The sequence below is a fragment of the Scyliorhinus torazame genome, chromosome 11 (assembly GCF_047496885.1).
Source record: "Scyliorhinus torazame isolate Kashiwa2021f chromosome 11, sScyTor2.1, whole genome shotgun sequence".
Taxonomy (NCBI): domain Eukaryota; kingdom Metazoa; phylum Chordata; class Chondrichthyes; order Carcharhiniformes; family Scyliorhinidae; genus Scyliorhinus; species Scyliorhinus torazame.
Genome location: NC_092717.1, coordinates 30735977 through 30750087, shown reverse-complemented (window position 1 = coordinate 30750087; position 14111 = coordinate 30735977). Strand labels below are relative to the sequence as shown.

The 14111-nt window shown below is 41.3% G+C and overlaps 1 protein-coding gene across 2 annotated transcripts in view; it reads left to right on the top strand.

Annotated features, from left to right (window-relative positions):
• LOC140385216 (protein disulfide-isomerase TMX3-like) overlaps positions 1 to 14111 on the top strand; it is a 169293-nt gene that overhangs the window by 51904 nt on the left and 103278 nt on the right. For both annotated transcript variants that reach the window (XM_072467123.1, XM_072467124.1), the window contains one exon: positions 8061 to 8106. In XM_072467123.1, the coding sequence (XP_072323224.1) occupies positions 8061 to 8106 (46 nt within the window). The remainder of the gene's footprint in view (positions 1 to 8060; positions 8107 to 14111) is intronic.

Sequence of the window (14111 nt, the reverse complement as noted above, 5' to 3'; positions counted from 1 at the left end):
AAGGAGCAGCGCTCCGAAAGCTAGTGACATCGAAACAAACCTGTTGGACTTTAACCTGGTGTTGTAAGACTTCGTACCAGGACCATACCTCGGGGAGAATATATTGATCTTAGAGTGAGTACAATGTAGATTTAATAATAATAATCACTTATTGTCACAAGTAGGCTTCAATTAAGTTACTGTGAAAAGCCACTAGTCCCTATTCGCCACATTCCGGCGCCTGTTCGAGAAGGCCGGTACGGGAATTGAACCCGTGCTGCTAGCATTGTTCTGCATTACAAGCCAGCTGTTTAGCCCACTGTGCTAAATCAGCCCCACCAGATTTGCCAGAATTATTAAATTATGAGGAGAAACTACACAAACTGGCATTGTATTCTTTAATTTAGTTGGTTAAGGGGTAACTTCATTGATGTTGGGATACTAAGGGGAACAGATAGGATAGATAGAGAGAAACAATTTCTGCTAGTTGGAGACTCTAGCAGAGTCTGAAATTTAGTCACATCTTTCAAGAGTGAAGTTACAAAACATCTGTGCACACAAAAGATGGGAGAAGTTTGGATCATTCTTGATCAGTTGTTGAATTTAAACTAAGATTGATAGATTTTTGTTAACCAATGATATTGAGAAGACGGGTATATAGAGTTAGACCTTAGATCAGCAATATTCCCATTGAATGATGGGCTAAATAAATAGGCTACTCCTGTTCCTATCTTAAATTGCACCAATTGGACTTCAAATTTTCACCCATCCCTTAATCTTTATCTGATCAAACTTTGAAACACCCCTTCCTTTTCCAGACTACGTTATCTCTGTACACTGTAGACCTGGGGATCCTGGTACGTGAATCGCAAGAAGTTCATGTGCAGGTGCGGCAAGTGATGAGAAAGGCAAAATGAATGTTTGCCTTTATTGCAATATGAATGGAAAATATAAGTAAGGAAATTTTGCTACAGTTTACAGGGCATTGATGGAGAACTGTGTACCCCTTTAGTTTCATTACTTAAGCGATATAATTACATTTGAAGCAGTACAGTGAAGGTTCACTTGACTGATTCCTGGGATGAAGGCATTATCTTATGAGGAAAGGTTGGACAGGTTGGGCATGTATCTATTGGAGTTTAGAAGAATGATAGGTGATCTTATTGAAACATTTAGAATTCTGAGGGGAGTTGACAGGGCGGATGCCAAAAGGATATTTCCCTTTGTGCTAGAGACGAAAACTGGGCATCCAGATTAAAAATAGGCGGCTGGATTCTCCATTAGTTGGATCCTCCACTTCGCCGGCAGCGCACTCATGCCCACAGATTTCCTGATGGTGTGGGGATGCCCACAATGGGGAAACCCCATTGGCCGGCTGATGGGACGGAGGATCCCATTGCCAGTGGGGGCGCGCCGCACCAGAAAACGGGTGCAGCGGGACGGAGAATCCTGCCCAGGAATCTCCCATTTAATAGAGAGATTAGGTGAAATATGTTCTCTCAAATTGTCATTTAGTCTGTGGAAGTGGAGGCAAGGACGTTGAATATATTTATATAATAATAATCTTTATTGTCACAAGTAGGCTTAAATTGCAATGAAGTTACTGTGAAAAGCCCCTAGTCGCCACAAAACTGAGTTAGATTCTTAACTGACAAGGAAGTCAATAAGTATAGGGTATAAACAGGAAAGTAAAGACCACGATCCAATCAGTCATAATGTTATCAAATGGTGGAGCAGGCTCGAGGGCCAAATGGCCTATTCCTCCTCATTCGTATGAGTGTCTTAAATGGAGAAAAGTGAGCCGTAGAGGTTTGGAGAGAGAATTCAACATCTTGGGCCTTGCCAGCTGAAGGTACAGTTGCCAGTGGTGGAGCAATTAAAACTGGCATGTTCAGGAGGCTAAAGGTGGAGGAGGATTGTGAGGCTGGAGGAAATTACAGAGATGGAGGGGGGTTGAAGATCGAGAAGGGATTCGAAAATGGTGATGATAAATTTTAATATCTTGACGCTGCTTAACTTGGAGCCAGTAGAAGCCCGTGAGCATGGGTGATGGGTGAATGGACTTTGGTGCACATAGGCAGCAGATGTTTGGATGGCCAAGTTCAGAGGTAATCTTACTGAAACATTCGGGAGGTCAGCCAGGAGTGCATTGGAATAATGAAAGCTTGAAGTAGCAGAGGTATAGATGAGGTTTTCAGACCCAGATGAGCTGAGGTGGGGGGAGTTGAGCAATGTCTTTTAAAAAAAAAAAAAAAAAAAAATTTTATTAAAGGCATTTTCAAAATATACATAACCAAGAAATACAAAAGCCCCCCCCCCTTTTTTAGTTGTTTACCAAACCCCCCTCAGCCCAAACAGAAAAAGACAACCCTCCCTCCCATACAGACGACTCAATACTCCTTAAAGAAGTCGATGAACAGCACCCACCTTGAGGTAAACCCCTCCTCCACATCTCGAATGGCGAACTTGATCTTCTCCAAATGCAAAAACTTTGCCAAATCGCTCACCCATACCCCAGCCTAGTACAGGAGTCCTACCAGCGCAACAGAATCAGTCTCTGGGCTATCAGCAAGGCAAAGGCAAACACGTTGGCCTGTACTCCCGAATCCTCCGACACTCCAAATATCGCCACCCCTGGACTCGGGGCTACCTCTACCCTAAAGTCTTTGACATTACGTCCGCAAATCTGTGCAAAACCTCGGACATGACCAAAACAAATGGACATGGATCCACCCGGGAGTTGAGCAATGTTACAGAGATGGAAATGGATGATCTTGGTGATGGCGTGAATCTGTGTTCAGAAGCTCATGTCAGGGTCCGGGTCTCCAGAGAGAGGGGTGAAGTCAGTAGCTAAGTAATGGCATTTGTAGCAGGAATCAAAAACTATAGCTTTGGCCTTTCTACTATTTCACTGGGGGCATTATTTGCTCACCCAGTACTGGATGTTGGGCAAGCAGTCTGATAATTTAGTGATACTGGAAGAATTGAGAGAAGTCGTGATGAGGCAAAAGCTGGGTTCCTACAGCGTTCATGTAAACACTAACACTGTGTTTTGAATGATGTCTCCAAGGGGCGGAATGTAGCTATGAAGTAGGTGGGAGCCAAGTTCCTTGGAGGACATCAGACTCAGTAGGCTGGGTCGAGAGGCTATTCCAGCTATTGCTAGCTGTGATTGATGGATAAGGATATGTGGCAAAATAAAATGAATTGAACTGTTTATAATTTATTGGTATTGTCTTCCTGCTTGGATACCATAACTTCAGAATGGCATTGCTTTGTTGGAGAAAGTTCTAAGCATGGGTTTGGCATTTAAGGCTCTTAAGTTTGGAAAAGATTAACAAAATAATTAATTATTTTAAGATTCTGCAAGGGGTTCATGAGGCATATGTTGAGGGGGCAATTAAATTTTAAATTGTGATTGATATATTTGGGGTCTCAAAAATGCCGAGTGGATGAGATTAGATGTGTGCATGAAACTCTCATCAGATGCCAATGTTTTTGTGAGTCACACCTTTAAAAAGTAACGGCAAATATTGAGTTAAAAAACAGATACAGTGAATCATATACTCCCATGTAAATTAATTCTCTTGTTTGAATCGTAGAAATTTCATCTGTGGGGGTGCTGTTGTGACACCTGCTAATTGTACTATTTTAATATTGTGTGGAATGAATTGAAAACATCCAACTCTCTGTGGAGCTTTCTTTTAATGGGAGAGAATTGTTTCTTGTACGCCACAACATTTTAATGCGAACATAAACTGTGTCACGGTTTAAAAATCTGAATTTTTTGACCAACTGCTACAGGTGTGCTAAGAGAGAATTTGGAATTTTTAAGGTTATCATTTGCTCCTTCAGCTCCTCAAGCAATTAAATAGCCAAAGAGAGCCCATGATTGTTCAAATCACGCTTCCTTTGCTGAAATGATCGAGGGTTGAATGTATTTTTTCTTTCTGTTAACCGTTTCCCATATTCACAGTCCATGCACTAACCCCTTCTGTAGATTACATTGCGTGAATTGTGCTTCAGCAATATGTCGAATGACAGAAGCTTAATTAGTCTTTGGAAACATTTACATTTTGAAAATTACAATCCCAAGTCAGTCACCTAAATAATATGAATGACTAGGTGAACCATGCTATAAATGTTCAATGTGTGCACAATTGGAGTCATCTGTGACCATACTTGAAATGGAAGCTTGCATCAATTCCGCATTGATAGAATTGGAAGAGGGGTGTGGTTTATAAAACAGAATGAATGAGTAATTCAAGTTCTATTTCAGCAAATTGCAGATTTTTTTGGAAACTGCTAATCACTTTGTAAAAATTAGCCACTAGTTTACCAAGTGAATCATCTGGACGTTAAGTGCGGTTATTTACTTAGTAAGATACTGGCTCTGATTTCCTGTACATCTGTTGATGTTTTTTCTTAATCTGTACCCATGTGAGGTAGAGATTTATTTTTTAATTTCATTTTGTTTCTGTGTTGTCCAAATTATATCTTTTAGCCAATTCAGCAGCGAGTCCAGCGATTTCACCGCGAATTCAGTTGCGTGATCCCAAAACTGTTGATAATATTGCAGCAGCTCCTCAGTCTGCACGTTCATACTTTGGAACTATGATTACTTCATTTGCAGCCTGTGCACTTGAGCTCTATTTCAAGAAAGAGAGAATTAAGCCACAGCTATGGAAATTTCCTTCAGTTTTGTTAATACTGCTTTGTAACCAGTCGCGCCAAAATGCTAGATTGTCTTTTAAGAGGTGGAAACCTTGGGCGTCATTCTCCGACACCCCCCCCCCCTCCCCCCCCCCGCCGTGTCGGAGAATCGCCAGGGGCTGGCGTGAATCCCGCCCCCGCCGGTTGCCGAAGTCTCCGGCACCGGAGATTCGGTGGGGGCGGGAATCGCGCCACGCCGTTTGGTCCCCCCCCCCCCCCCCCTGCTCGATTCTCTGGCCCGGCTGGGCCGAAGTCCCGCCGATAAATTGCCTGTCCCACCAGCGTGGATTAAATCACCTTTTGAACGGCGGGACAAGGCGACGTGGGTGGGCTCCGGGGTCCTGGGGGGGTCGCAGGGCGATCTGGCTCCGGGGGGTGCCCCCACGGTGGCCTGGCCCGCGATCGGGGCCCACCGATCCGCGGGCGGGCCTGTGCCGTGGGGGCACTCTTTCCTTTCCGCCTCCGCCACGGTCTCCACCATGGCGGAGGCGGAAGAGACTCCCTCCACTGCGCATGCGTGGGAAACTGTCAGCGGCCGCTGACGCTCCCGCGCATGCGCCGCCTGGGGATGTCATTTCCGCGCCAGCTGGCGGGGCAACAAAGGCCGTTTCCGCCAGCTGGCGGGGTGGAAATTCCTCCGGCTCCGGCCTAGCCCCTCAATGTTGGGGCTCGGCCCCCAAAGATGCGGAGCATTCCGCACCTTTGGGGCGGCGCGATGCCCGTCTGATTGGTGCCGTTTTGGGCGCCAGTCGGAGAATATCGCCCCTTGAGTTCCATTCCTTTCCCTTGTCATGAGCCTTCTCACTTTAATTCATTTCTGTTTCTGGTGACCTAGACTACACTGGCTACTGATATTTTTTTTAAAACTAAATTTGAATCAACCAATAACTTGAAGCAAACGATGTAAATAGCACAACAAAGTAGGAAATTACTGCTTTTGGAAATCAGATAATTTGAATTAAGCAACGTTGAATCATGGGGAATAGACCCTAATTATGGCAAATTCTAAATGTACAAATTTAAACTAATTGTCTGCTTTAAACACTTTGCGGTTGACTGCAGTTAAATTCTTCCATTTTTTAAAAAGATCGATATTTTCTGCTTCCATTCCAAGTTGGTCTTTTGAGAATTGTTGTTTTTTAAAACTGTTCCATAAAATGTTCAATGCTGCAATTAAGATTGGACACAGATGCACTAGACAGTATTCTCAATGGAATTTAATTTGCTGTTGCTTAAGTCAATAGGCTTCACTGTGTGTGTGTGTGTGTGTGGGTTAACCAGGGAATTGTATAATGAGTCAACGTGTGCATTTAAGTTAGGGCTTATCTACTCTGTACCCTCTCATTCCTTAGGTGCAGTTTGGTAGGATGAGCTTAGAAGCTGTCAGTAGTTGGGTGTAATTTTCAACACCTTTTCAGCTCAGTGGAAATCAAATCTTTGCGTACAGGATATGCTGAAAATTCCACATGCCAACTTTATTCTGGCACGTCTAACTTTAAACATCTGTTAGGTTATGCTCCAAGCTCTGGCCAGATGATTATTTTCTCTGTACATAAGGATTAATGACTCAATCCTCAAGTAATATTGTGAAAAGCCTCAAAACTGCTCCAAAATCTATTGGCTCAGTGTGATATGAACACACACTGTATCTGTACCAGTGGGCAAAAGTGCCCTAATAACCAAAGCAGTTTCACATTAGATGAAATGAGCAGTTCCATTGGATGTTTTCCTGAGCTAAATGGGGAAGTTGGTTTGTCACTTCAAAGAAAAATGATTCTGTGATGGCAATTGTAAAACTACGCTGGGTTAAAACTGCGTATTTTTATCAGCATAATTCTTCCATTATGAAAGCCCTGCAACTTTTACTAATTTGATAGATTTGTGTCTCTTATGGGTAGTGGTGGCATGTTGGTAACTTGATCAGAGTGCTAAAAGGATGAAATGGCATTGCATAGTTCTTGCACCCACCTCCCATGATCATTTTGAGTGCATATGAAAGGGAACAATAAAGGTTGGAAGTGTTGAAATCAAAAGAGGGGGGAGCAAAAAAATGAACAATGGGAAACTAATTAATGGGCAGGATACAGGAAATGATGTCCTCTCTAACTCAAGCATGTCTATTTTTATTGACCATATATTAGGAAATGAAAACCATCCTGAGTGGATTTGGATTTATAATCAATTTAATTTGATTGGTTAGCTGCAAATGAGTTCTTAAACTCTACAATCTGAATGCTAGCAGACCTGTTTGCTTCTTGAGTAAGTTACAAATCTCAAGTCAAAATGTATTTTAATTGTACAGTCCAAAAAACTATCAAGGTTGTTGGATTTGCTCATTCGACCTCAGAATTTGAGTTTGCGCTAGAGAAATTGTGCCAATGTATACATAGTTTCCATGTAATCCCTTTAGTGCAGAAGGAGGGAATTCAGCCCATTGAGTCTGCACCAACCCTCCGAAAGAGCACCCTACCTAGGCCCACTCCCTCACTGTCTCCTTGGATAAAATGTTTTCTTAATAGTCAACCCAGCATTAACTAATGCAAACCTATTGAAAACATTTTAACTGCCAGGAGCATGGGAAAATTTGTTTTCTGTGAACCTAAAAATGGCTATATGGGGAAGAAAAAGTAGACAGAGCTTGACTTCATTCACTGCTGTGTGTTCCTTTCCCTTCATTTTCATTAGCAATATTACATTTTGTGTTGGAGGCACTGATTCACAATTGCTGACATCCACAACAAGCTGGTTGAAAAGCATAGCGGTCAAGATCCTTTATGGATGTTTGTGCAGGTCAAAAACAACTCTCCATCTAGTAACAGTTTGGTACACTTGCACCAGCCACTGTAGATTTGATATACATACCTGCATTAGGAACTCAGTATTATGGTTTCTGATTGATTGCAGTCACGTTGAATTTGTGCCTCCACCTTCCTACACAAGGATTTATTTTTAACTACAAGGTTTTAAAGTTATCGGGAGGACGTACAGAACCTAGCTGTGAAAGTACTCACAGTGCTATTGTATAGTGGTTAACTATACAACAGTACTACTCTACTGAGTAGTACTACACTCCATATACTTTACCCAATGTCTATGCCTATGTATTTACTTTGTGTATCTATCGTATGTCCTATGTTTTTCATCCATGGAATGATTTGTCTGAACTGTACGCAGAACAATTCTTTTCACTGTACCTCGGCACACATGTCAAATCAAATCCAACTATATTAGTTTTGAAAAAGTGTAAGTGAATGATCCTTTTCAAACTAGCTGATTAAAATAATGTGCAAGCATTTAAAGAAGCCATTTGTAAACTAGAGTTGCAGTTTTGGTGGTTTCTAACCTGTTGATTTTTTTCCCCTCCACAGGTATTGCCTCTGAGTTTGGAGTCCGAGGTTATCCAACTATCAAATTGTAAGTGAAGGATTATACCATCTTTATCTTGCGCTACATGTTTTTTGTACACTGTAACAATTCTATCAGTGGAATCCCTTATAACATCATGCACATGTGAAGCTTATTTGAATTGGAAGTTGACAAGGCTGCACAAGCAGAAACCGCTTAAATTCATAGGGAATGCATTTCATTAAATTTAATCCAGCTTCATTCATTAAGAGGTCATTTTCTTTGAAAATGGCATTGTGTACCCATTAATAAATCAAAACATTGAGCGAGTGCAGGAGATTGTTTTTGACTTGTGTGAGCATTAATCCAGGAAAATGCCAACATTCCCATTTTTACATCCCTTGTAACCAAGGTCCAAGTTGGGCAGAATGTGGAATTAGAACCAAAACTGTACATAAGTGCATGTCCGAAAACTACGGTAGCAAGCTATTAAAGCTGGCATCAGTGACCTCCATATTGAGTTCAGTGAAAAAAATGTAAGGAAAATGAGAAGAGGATTTGCGAAAAAAGAATGGTTGGGTTGGCAGAAAAACATCGAGGGAATGCTGAAGGTAATATGCTAATATCAGTCGAAGATGGAAGCAGTGTGAAGGAATAGTCATTAGGCCTTGTCTTCTCAAATCTACCTGTCCATAATAGGATTGACGATTGGTAGGGATTCAGCCATCAGGCCTTGGCACTCTCCATAATTAGTATAACATTCAAACTATGCATATTGATGGCGGGGCACATGCAAAAATTGCCAAAGCAAGAGCAGGCTTTGAACATTGGTTTGAGGAGGATGAGCAAGTCTGCCTAACAAACTGGAAGTCTACAGAGCAATAATCCTGCCCATTCAGCTTTACGCATGTCAGATGTGGACTGTGTACCAGCACCTTGCCATAAAGTTCAACCACTTTCACTGCCTTTGGCAGCTTCTGAAAATTGGATGGTTGGACAAAATACCATTGAGGCGATCACCCAAGCAAACATTCCAAGTATCCTTACCATATTGAGACAGTCACAACTGAATTGGGCTTGTCATGTAGCCAAAATGCCAGACACTCACTCACCAAAGCAAATATTCTCTTGAGAGCTTGAGTCTGGGTTGTGTTCTCAGGGCAGTCAAAGTGCTGCAGGGATACTCTGAATGCTTCACTTAGAAGGTTTGATACTGACTTTGAGTCCTGAGAGGATCTCCCCCAGGATTACTGCATCTGCTGCAAATACATTTTAAAAATGAATTATCAAAGACAGAGGCTGGGTCTTATACACTCCTAACTCTAATGTTCAGTCTGAACCAGTCTGGGTGGAGAAAATGGTCATGGCCCACAACTGCCTTTTATTATTTTATTCCATAAGCAATAAACCTACAAGTCGGTACCCATCTTGCTTTTAAGCTACACCAGAACAATACTCAAATACTGTTCCTGTAACTTCTGAGTTGCACATAACGCTGTTTAAAAATCTTAAAAATTGATTCTTCTGTAAAGTTGCTGCTTCTGTTATGGCTGTTCCTTTTGCTTAGTTGTCCAGTTTTAGTTCATCCAATTCCCTTATACTCTATTCCTGTGGAGCTCCATACTGTGCAGTTCTGCTACTCCTGTTGCTGCTAAACACACACGTGTAACACTGAATACTGCAAACCTCTTCCCAAATTTGTGGCAGTTTGCATATTGCAACAGACTCGTATCCTGGGTTCACTAACCTACAAAGGTGTGTTTCGATGAGGGAGACCCTGGTTATCACAGCAGGTTTCGCTTTAATTTAACAGTTTCTTGGGATTAGCATTTCCGAGGAACAGGGGACACATTCCGACAAGTGGCTTCATATAGCTCATTAGCCTGTAAGTATTATTTACAGTTCTATAGCAGTTCAAGCAACCTGATGATCAGTCAAAATCTTTGAAAAACTTGGACATGTTTCATTGGGCAGTTTAATTGCCTCTGCTTGATTCACTTCAAGGATTTTTCAGTTTCAGTTCCAAAGCTCTGGAATTTTTTCTGAAAATGATCTATTACAAACAACCTTTTCGGAATATTTTCTCTGGCTTCTAAATGTTGTCCTGTTTTAAGTTGATATATAAGCTGTCCTATCAACATCCAGAAGACTTTTTAAAAAATCCTTTCAGCAGAAGCACATCGGGTTAAAGTCACTACTCAGAGCAGTTATTAGTTTTAAATCACCAAAGGATCGATTTACATTCTTTAGATTACAGAGAGAGACTCATACACCTTCTGGCTGTGACTGCAGCTATCCAGCTCTGAAAACGAAACTAAAACACACCCTGCAGCAAACAGCCTACAACGAAAGTAAAAGTCTGACAGGCAGCCCAGCTCTGCCCACTCTCTGACATCACTGCTGTAATAAACACCCATTTCCTAAAGGTACTCTCACTACAGATAATGATATACACACCCATTTATAAACACCCATTTCTTAAAGGTACTCCCACATGACATTTGTGAAATTAAGATCAGCACATCTACAATTTCCTCAGCAATTTATTTCAACACCCTGAGTTGGAAACCAAAAGGTGTTGTAGGTTTGCCACTTTTGTGTTCCATTGTTATTTACTTACTGCATCCACTAAGTTTCTTCAACTTATTTTTAGATTTTATTGTAATGCTGGTACTTCTCTTTCCACTGTGAAAATGCAGACCGAGTACGCATTTTAAGAAGTCTTTCATCCATGCATCCGTTACAATCAGCGTTGTGAAACTGTGGACTGCACCACCAGAGTTAGTGGTTGAAACAAAGACGATACCAACATTTAATAAGAGGTTGATAATAATAGGTGGGACGGAAGGGAGCAGGGCAACACGTAAGATTAAGATTACTGTTCATTTGGAGGATAAATACGAGCTCAGGCTGGTTGGGCCAGTGGCCTGTTTCGGTATTCATGCAACATAATCCTCAACACAAAGGTGTCCACCCACCTCTTCCTGATCTTCAGCAGTGCCACCATCAGGGCCTTCCAAATCTATGCCCCCACCTTCAGCATCTTACTCTGAAGACAGTTGGCCACACAGGTAGGGGGGAAAGGTCCACTTGCAATTATAAGCATTCATCTCGAAGAATACTTTGTGGATAATTACATTTTCTAAAGTATAGAAATTCTCCTGTAGACCAGTTTAATAATCTAATTCTACATTTATGAAAAGAAACTTTGAATATTGCTTCTCCTCCTGTAGAAACTCCCATGAGCCATGTAAATTTCAGTCTTTCAGATTGTTTATCCTAGTGATAATAGCACAGTAACTAATGTACAATGCAACTTTGAACCTAATAAGTTTTAAAACTTGTTGCTTGTGGATCTTCAATAGTTATTGGGTGGGATTTATTTTATTTGCCTGGCAGACGATCCTGTATGCAAGCATAAAACCCATGCAGTGTATCTGAATTGGCAGCAGGTGGATATAGCATATATGGCCAGTTTTGCAATTAATAGCTAACAAGATTTCAATTGAAAGATTGCTTCGTGTTTCTTTAGGAGGAATATCAAAGGTACGGAGATGGTGCAGCAGACGTTCACCTCCGCTGATATCAGACGTTTTAATCAGGAGGAGAGACTAGAGAAAATGGAGTTTTTTTCATTAGAACAGAGAAGGTTAAGAGCAGAGCAGGCCGAGCAGAAGTGTCAAGCTTATGCGAGGTTTAGCTGAGGTCAGTCGGGAAAACCTGTTTCCACTGGTTGGTGAGTGAATATCTAGAATGTGTGATTTAAAGCCATCACCTCAAAAGCAAAAGGGAGAAGTTAAGAATTTTATTAATCAATATGCTACTTGAATATCAAAAACTATGTCCAAAATCGTAGACACAATAAATACCTCTTAAGAGGAGAGTGAATAAATATTTAGTGGGGAGGGTGCGAGGGAGAGAATGAAATTTGGCGGATAGTCATTTGAGAACTGACACAGATGTAATGCATTGAATAGCTTCCTATGCTGCAAACCTTCACGGTTGAATGGAATTTTTAATGATGTGGTGTGTTTACTGAAGCACACTAGTAATTGCTGAATCCTCCTGATGAAGTTCTAAGTAGGACATTTTCTTTCATTTTATTTGCATTTTTACTCTTATTTGATCATGCGACAGAAAATGATTTATATCTACAATGATATTATTTGATATTACCATTCAAGACTATTTCCTGTATGTATTAGAACTTAGAAGTATAAATATATAATATATATAACCTAATGCGACCACTTACTCCACGGCCACCACCGGAAGTCAAAATGACAGGCTTCTAAAGCTAGGGGTTACCTGGATGACTAAAGTTATGGAGATTAAAAGAAAGGGTGGACCTGTGGGCTCAAGTAGGATGCTCTTTCCAAGGGCCGGTGCAGACACGATCCTTTTGCACTATAAATTCTATGATTCTATTCTATATGCCCATGCAAAGGAAAAGGTTGAAGGGTATGAATGCTAATTGCCTAGTCGTTTATGTTTAATAAAAAAGACTGTGCTGGTAATCATCTTGTGTAAATAAAATGTAGACTTCTTTTGGCACTGCATGCAATTAATCTAGCATCTAGTGCCACTAGGTGTTACTTTAAAATATCCCTATGCTTTTAAGATTATTGATGCACTTGTAATCCAGGCTCATTTCATATTAGAGAACGGAAATAATCAGGCAAATCGTGTTCCAAATCTCTCCACTAACGTGCCAATGCTTTGTGAGTTCCATTTTGTTTGTTGCGAGTCATCACTCTCACCACCAATCATTGGCACTACCTACACCGTCTGCAGTTGCCACTTGCTAAATTCCTGAGCCTATGTTGCTTCATTGTATAGTGCATTGCATGCATGCTGGAGTTTGTAGTTGTGTGCACTTCAGTTGATCATCAAGAGCCCAAGGTAGTTTGGAGATTTTGAATTTTGGCTTGCCTAACTATTCCCTTTGTTCAAAATGATTTAAACTTGGTTGCTAATCCTTTTAAATCTAATCGACAACAACAACATTTGTTGAAGTTGTTGAGAAAAGTGCTGGGGAGATAGAGCTGGATGTTGTCCACATACCAGTGAAAAACAGCACTCTGCTTTTGAGGTGCAGTATGCAGATGAGATAGAGGAGGAGCCAAGGATAAATTATTGTCGTTACCAGAGCTAACAGTTCATGAGTGGGAAGAGAAACCATTGCATCTGGCTGTATTTAGATAGATAAGAATGGAACCAGATGAGAGCTGTCCACCCAACCAAATGGCGGTGGGAAGGTATTGGAGGTGATGTTGGTACGGTCACCCTGTTAAAGGCAGCAGACAGTTCGAGAAGGATGAGGAGGGAAATTTTACCGTTGTCACTTCTAAATATACAGCATTGTTTTAGGGGAATACATACATAACTATCTTGGTGATTGTGTAACAATTATTGGTTCCGTCAGAAGATTATAAATCATTCTATCAATCAAAATCACTGCTATCAATGCAAATTTTTTTTAACAATAAATAGGAAAAGGAAAGATTTGCATTCATATGAAATTTTTCATGATCAAATATGTTTGAAAGTACTTTTCGGACAAGTATCTACTTTGAAATATAGGGCTGAATTTAGTGGAGACCATTGGGGTGGGCATGATGGCAAAGAGAAGGCGAGAGAATAGGGCAAGAGTACCCAATTCTGATTCCCAGCATTGGGAAAACTGACCCTAGTTTAGTAGAGGAAGGTAGAAGGGACCAACACCAGAATCCTGTCCACTTGTCACGAGTTAACAAACAGGTTCATTAACGAGCCATTAAAGACAATTATCCCTGAGCCCACTGGGATTTAATGGTGGATCAGAAATTTAACAGGACTTGCTAATAGCTACCTAGAAAACACTTGGATTTGCATGTATCCTCATTGGCGGTATAGGATGGTGGCTCCCTTGTTGACAGACACACAGTGCCCAATGAAGAACCTGGCATTGGGAAGTGAGGGGCGGGGGAGAGGAAAGAACAGGATAGATGAAAGCTCAGCCCATGCATTTGCATATGACCCCTGGCATCGCCCCACTCTCTGACTGGTGACCCTCTTGCCCACTCACCTATTTC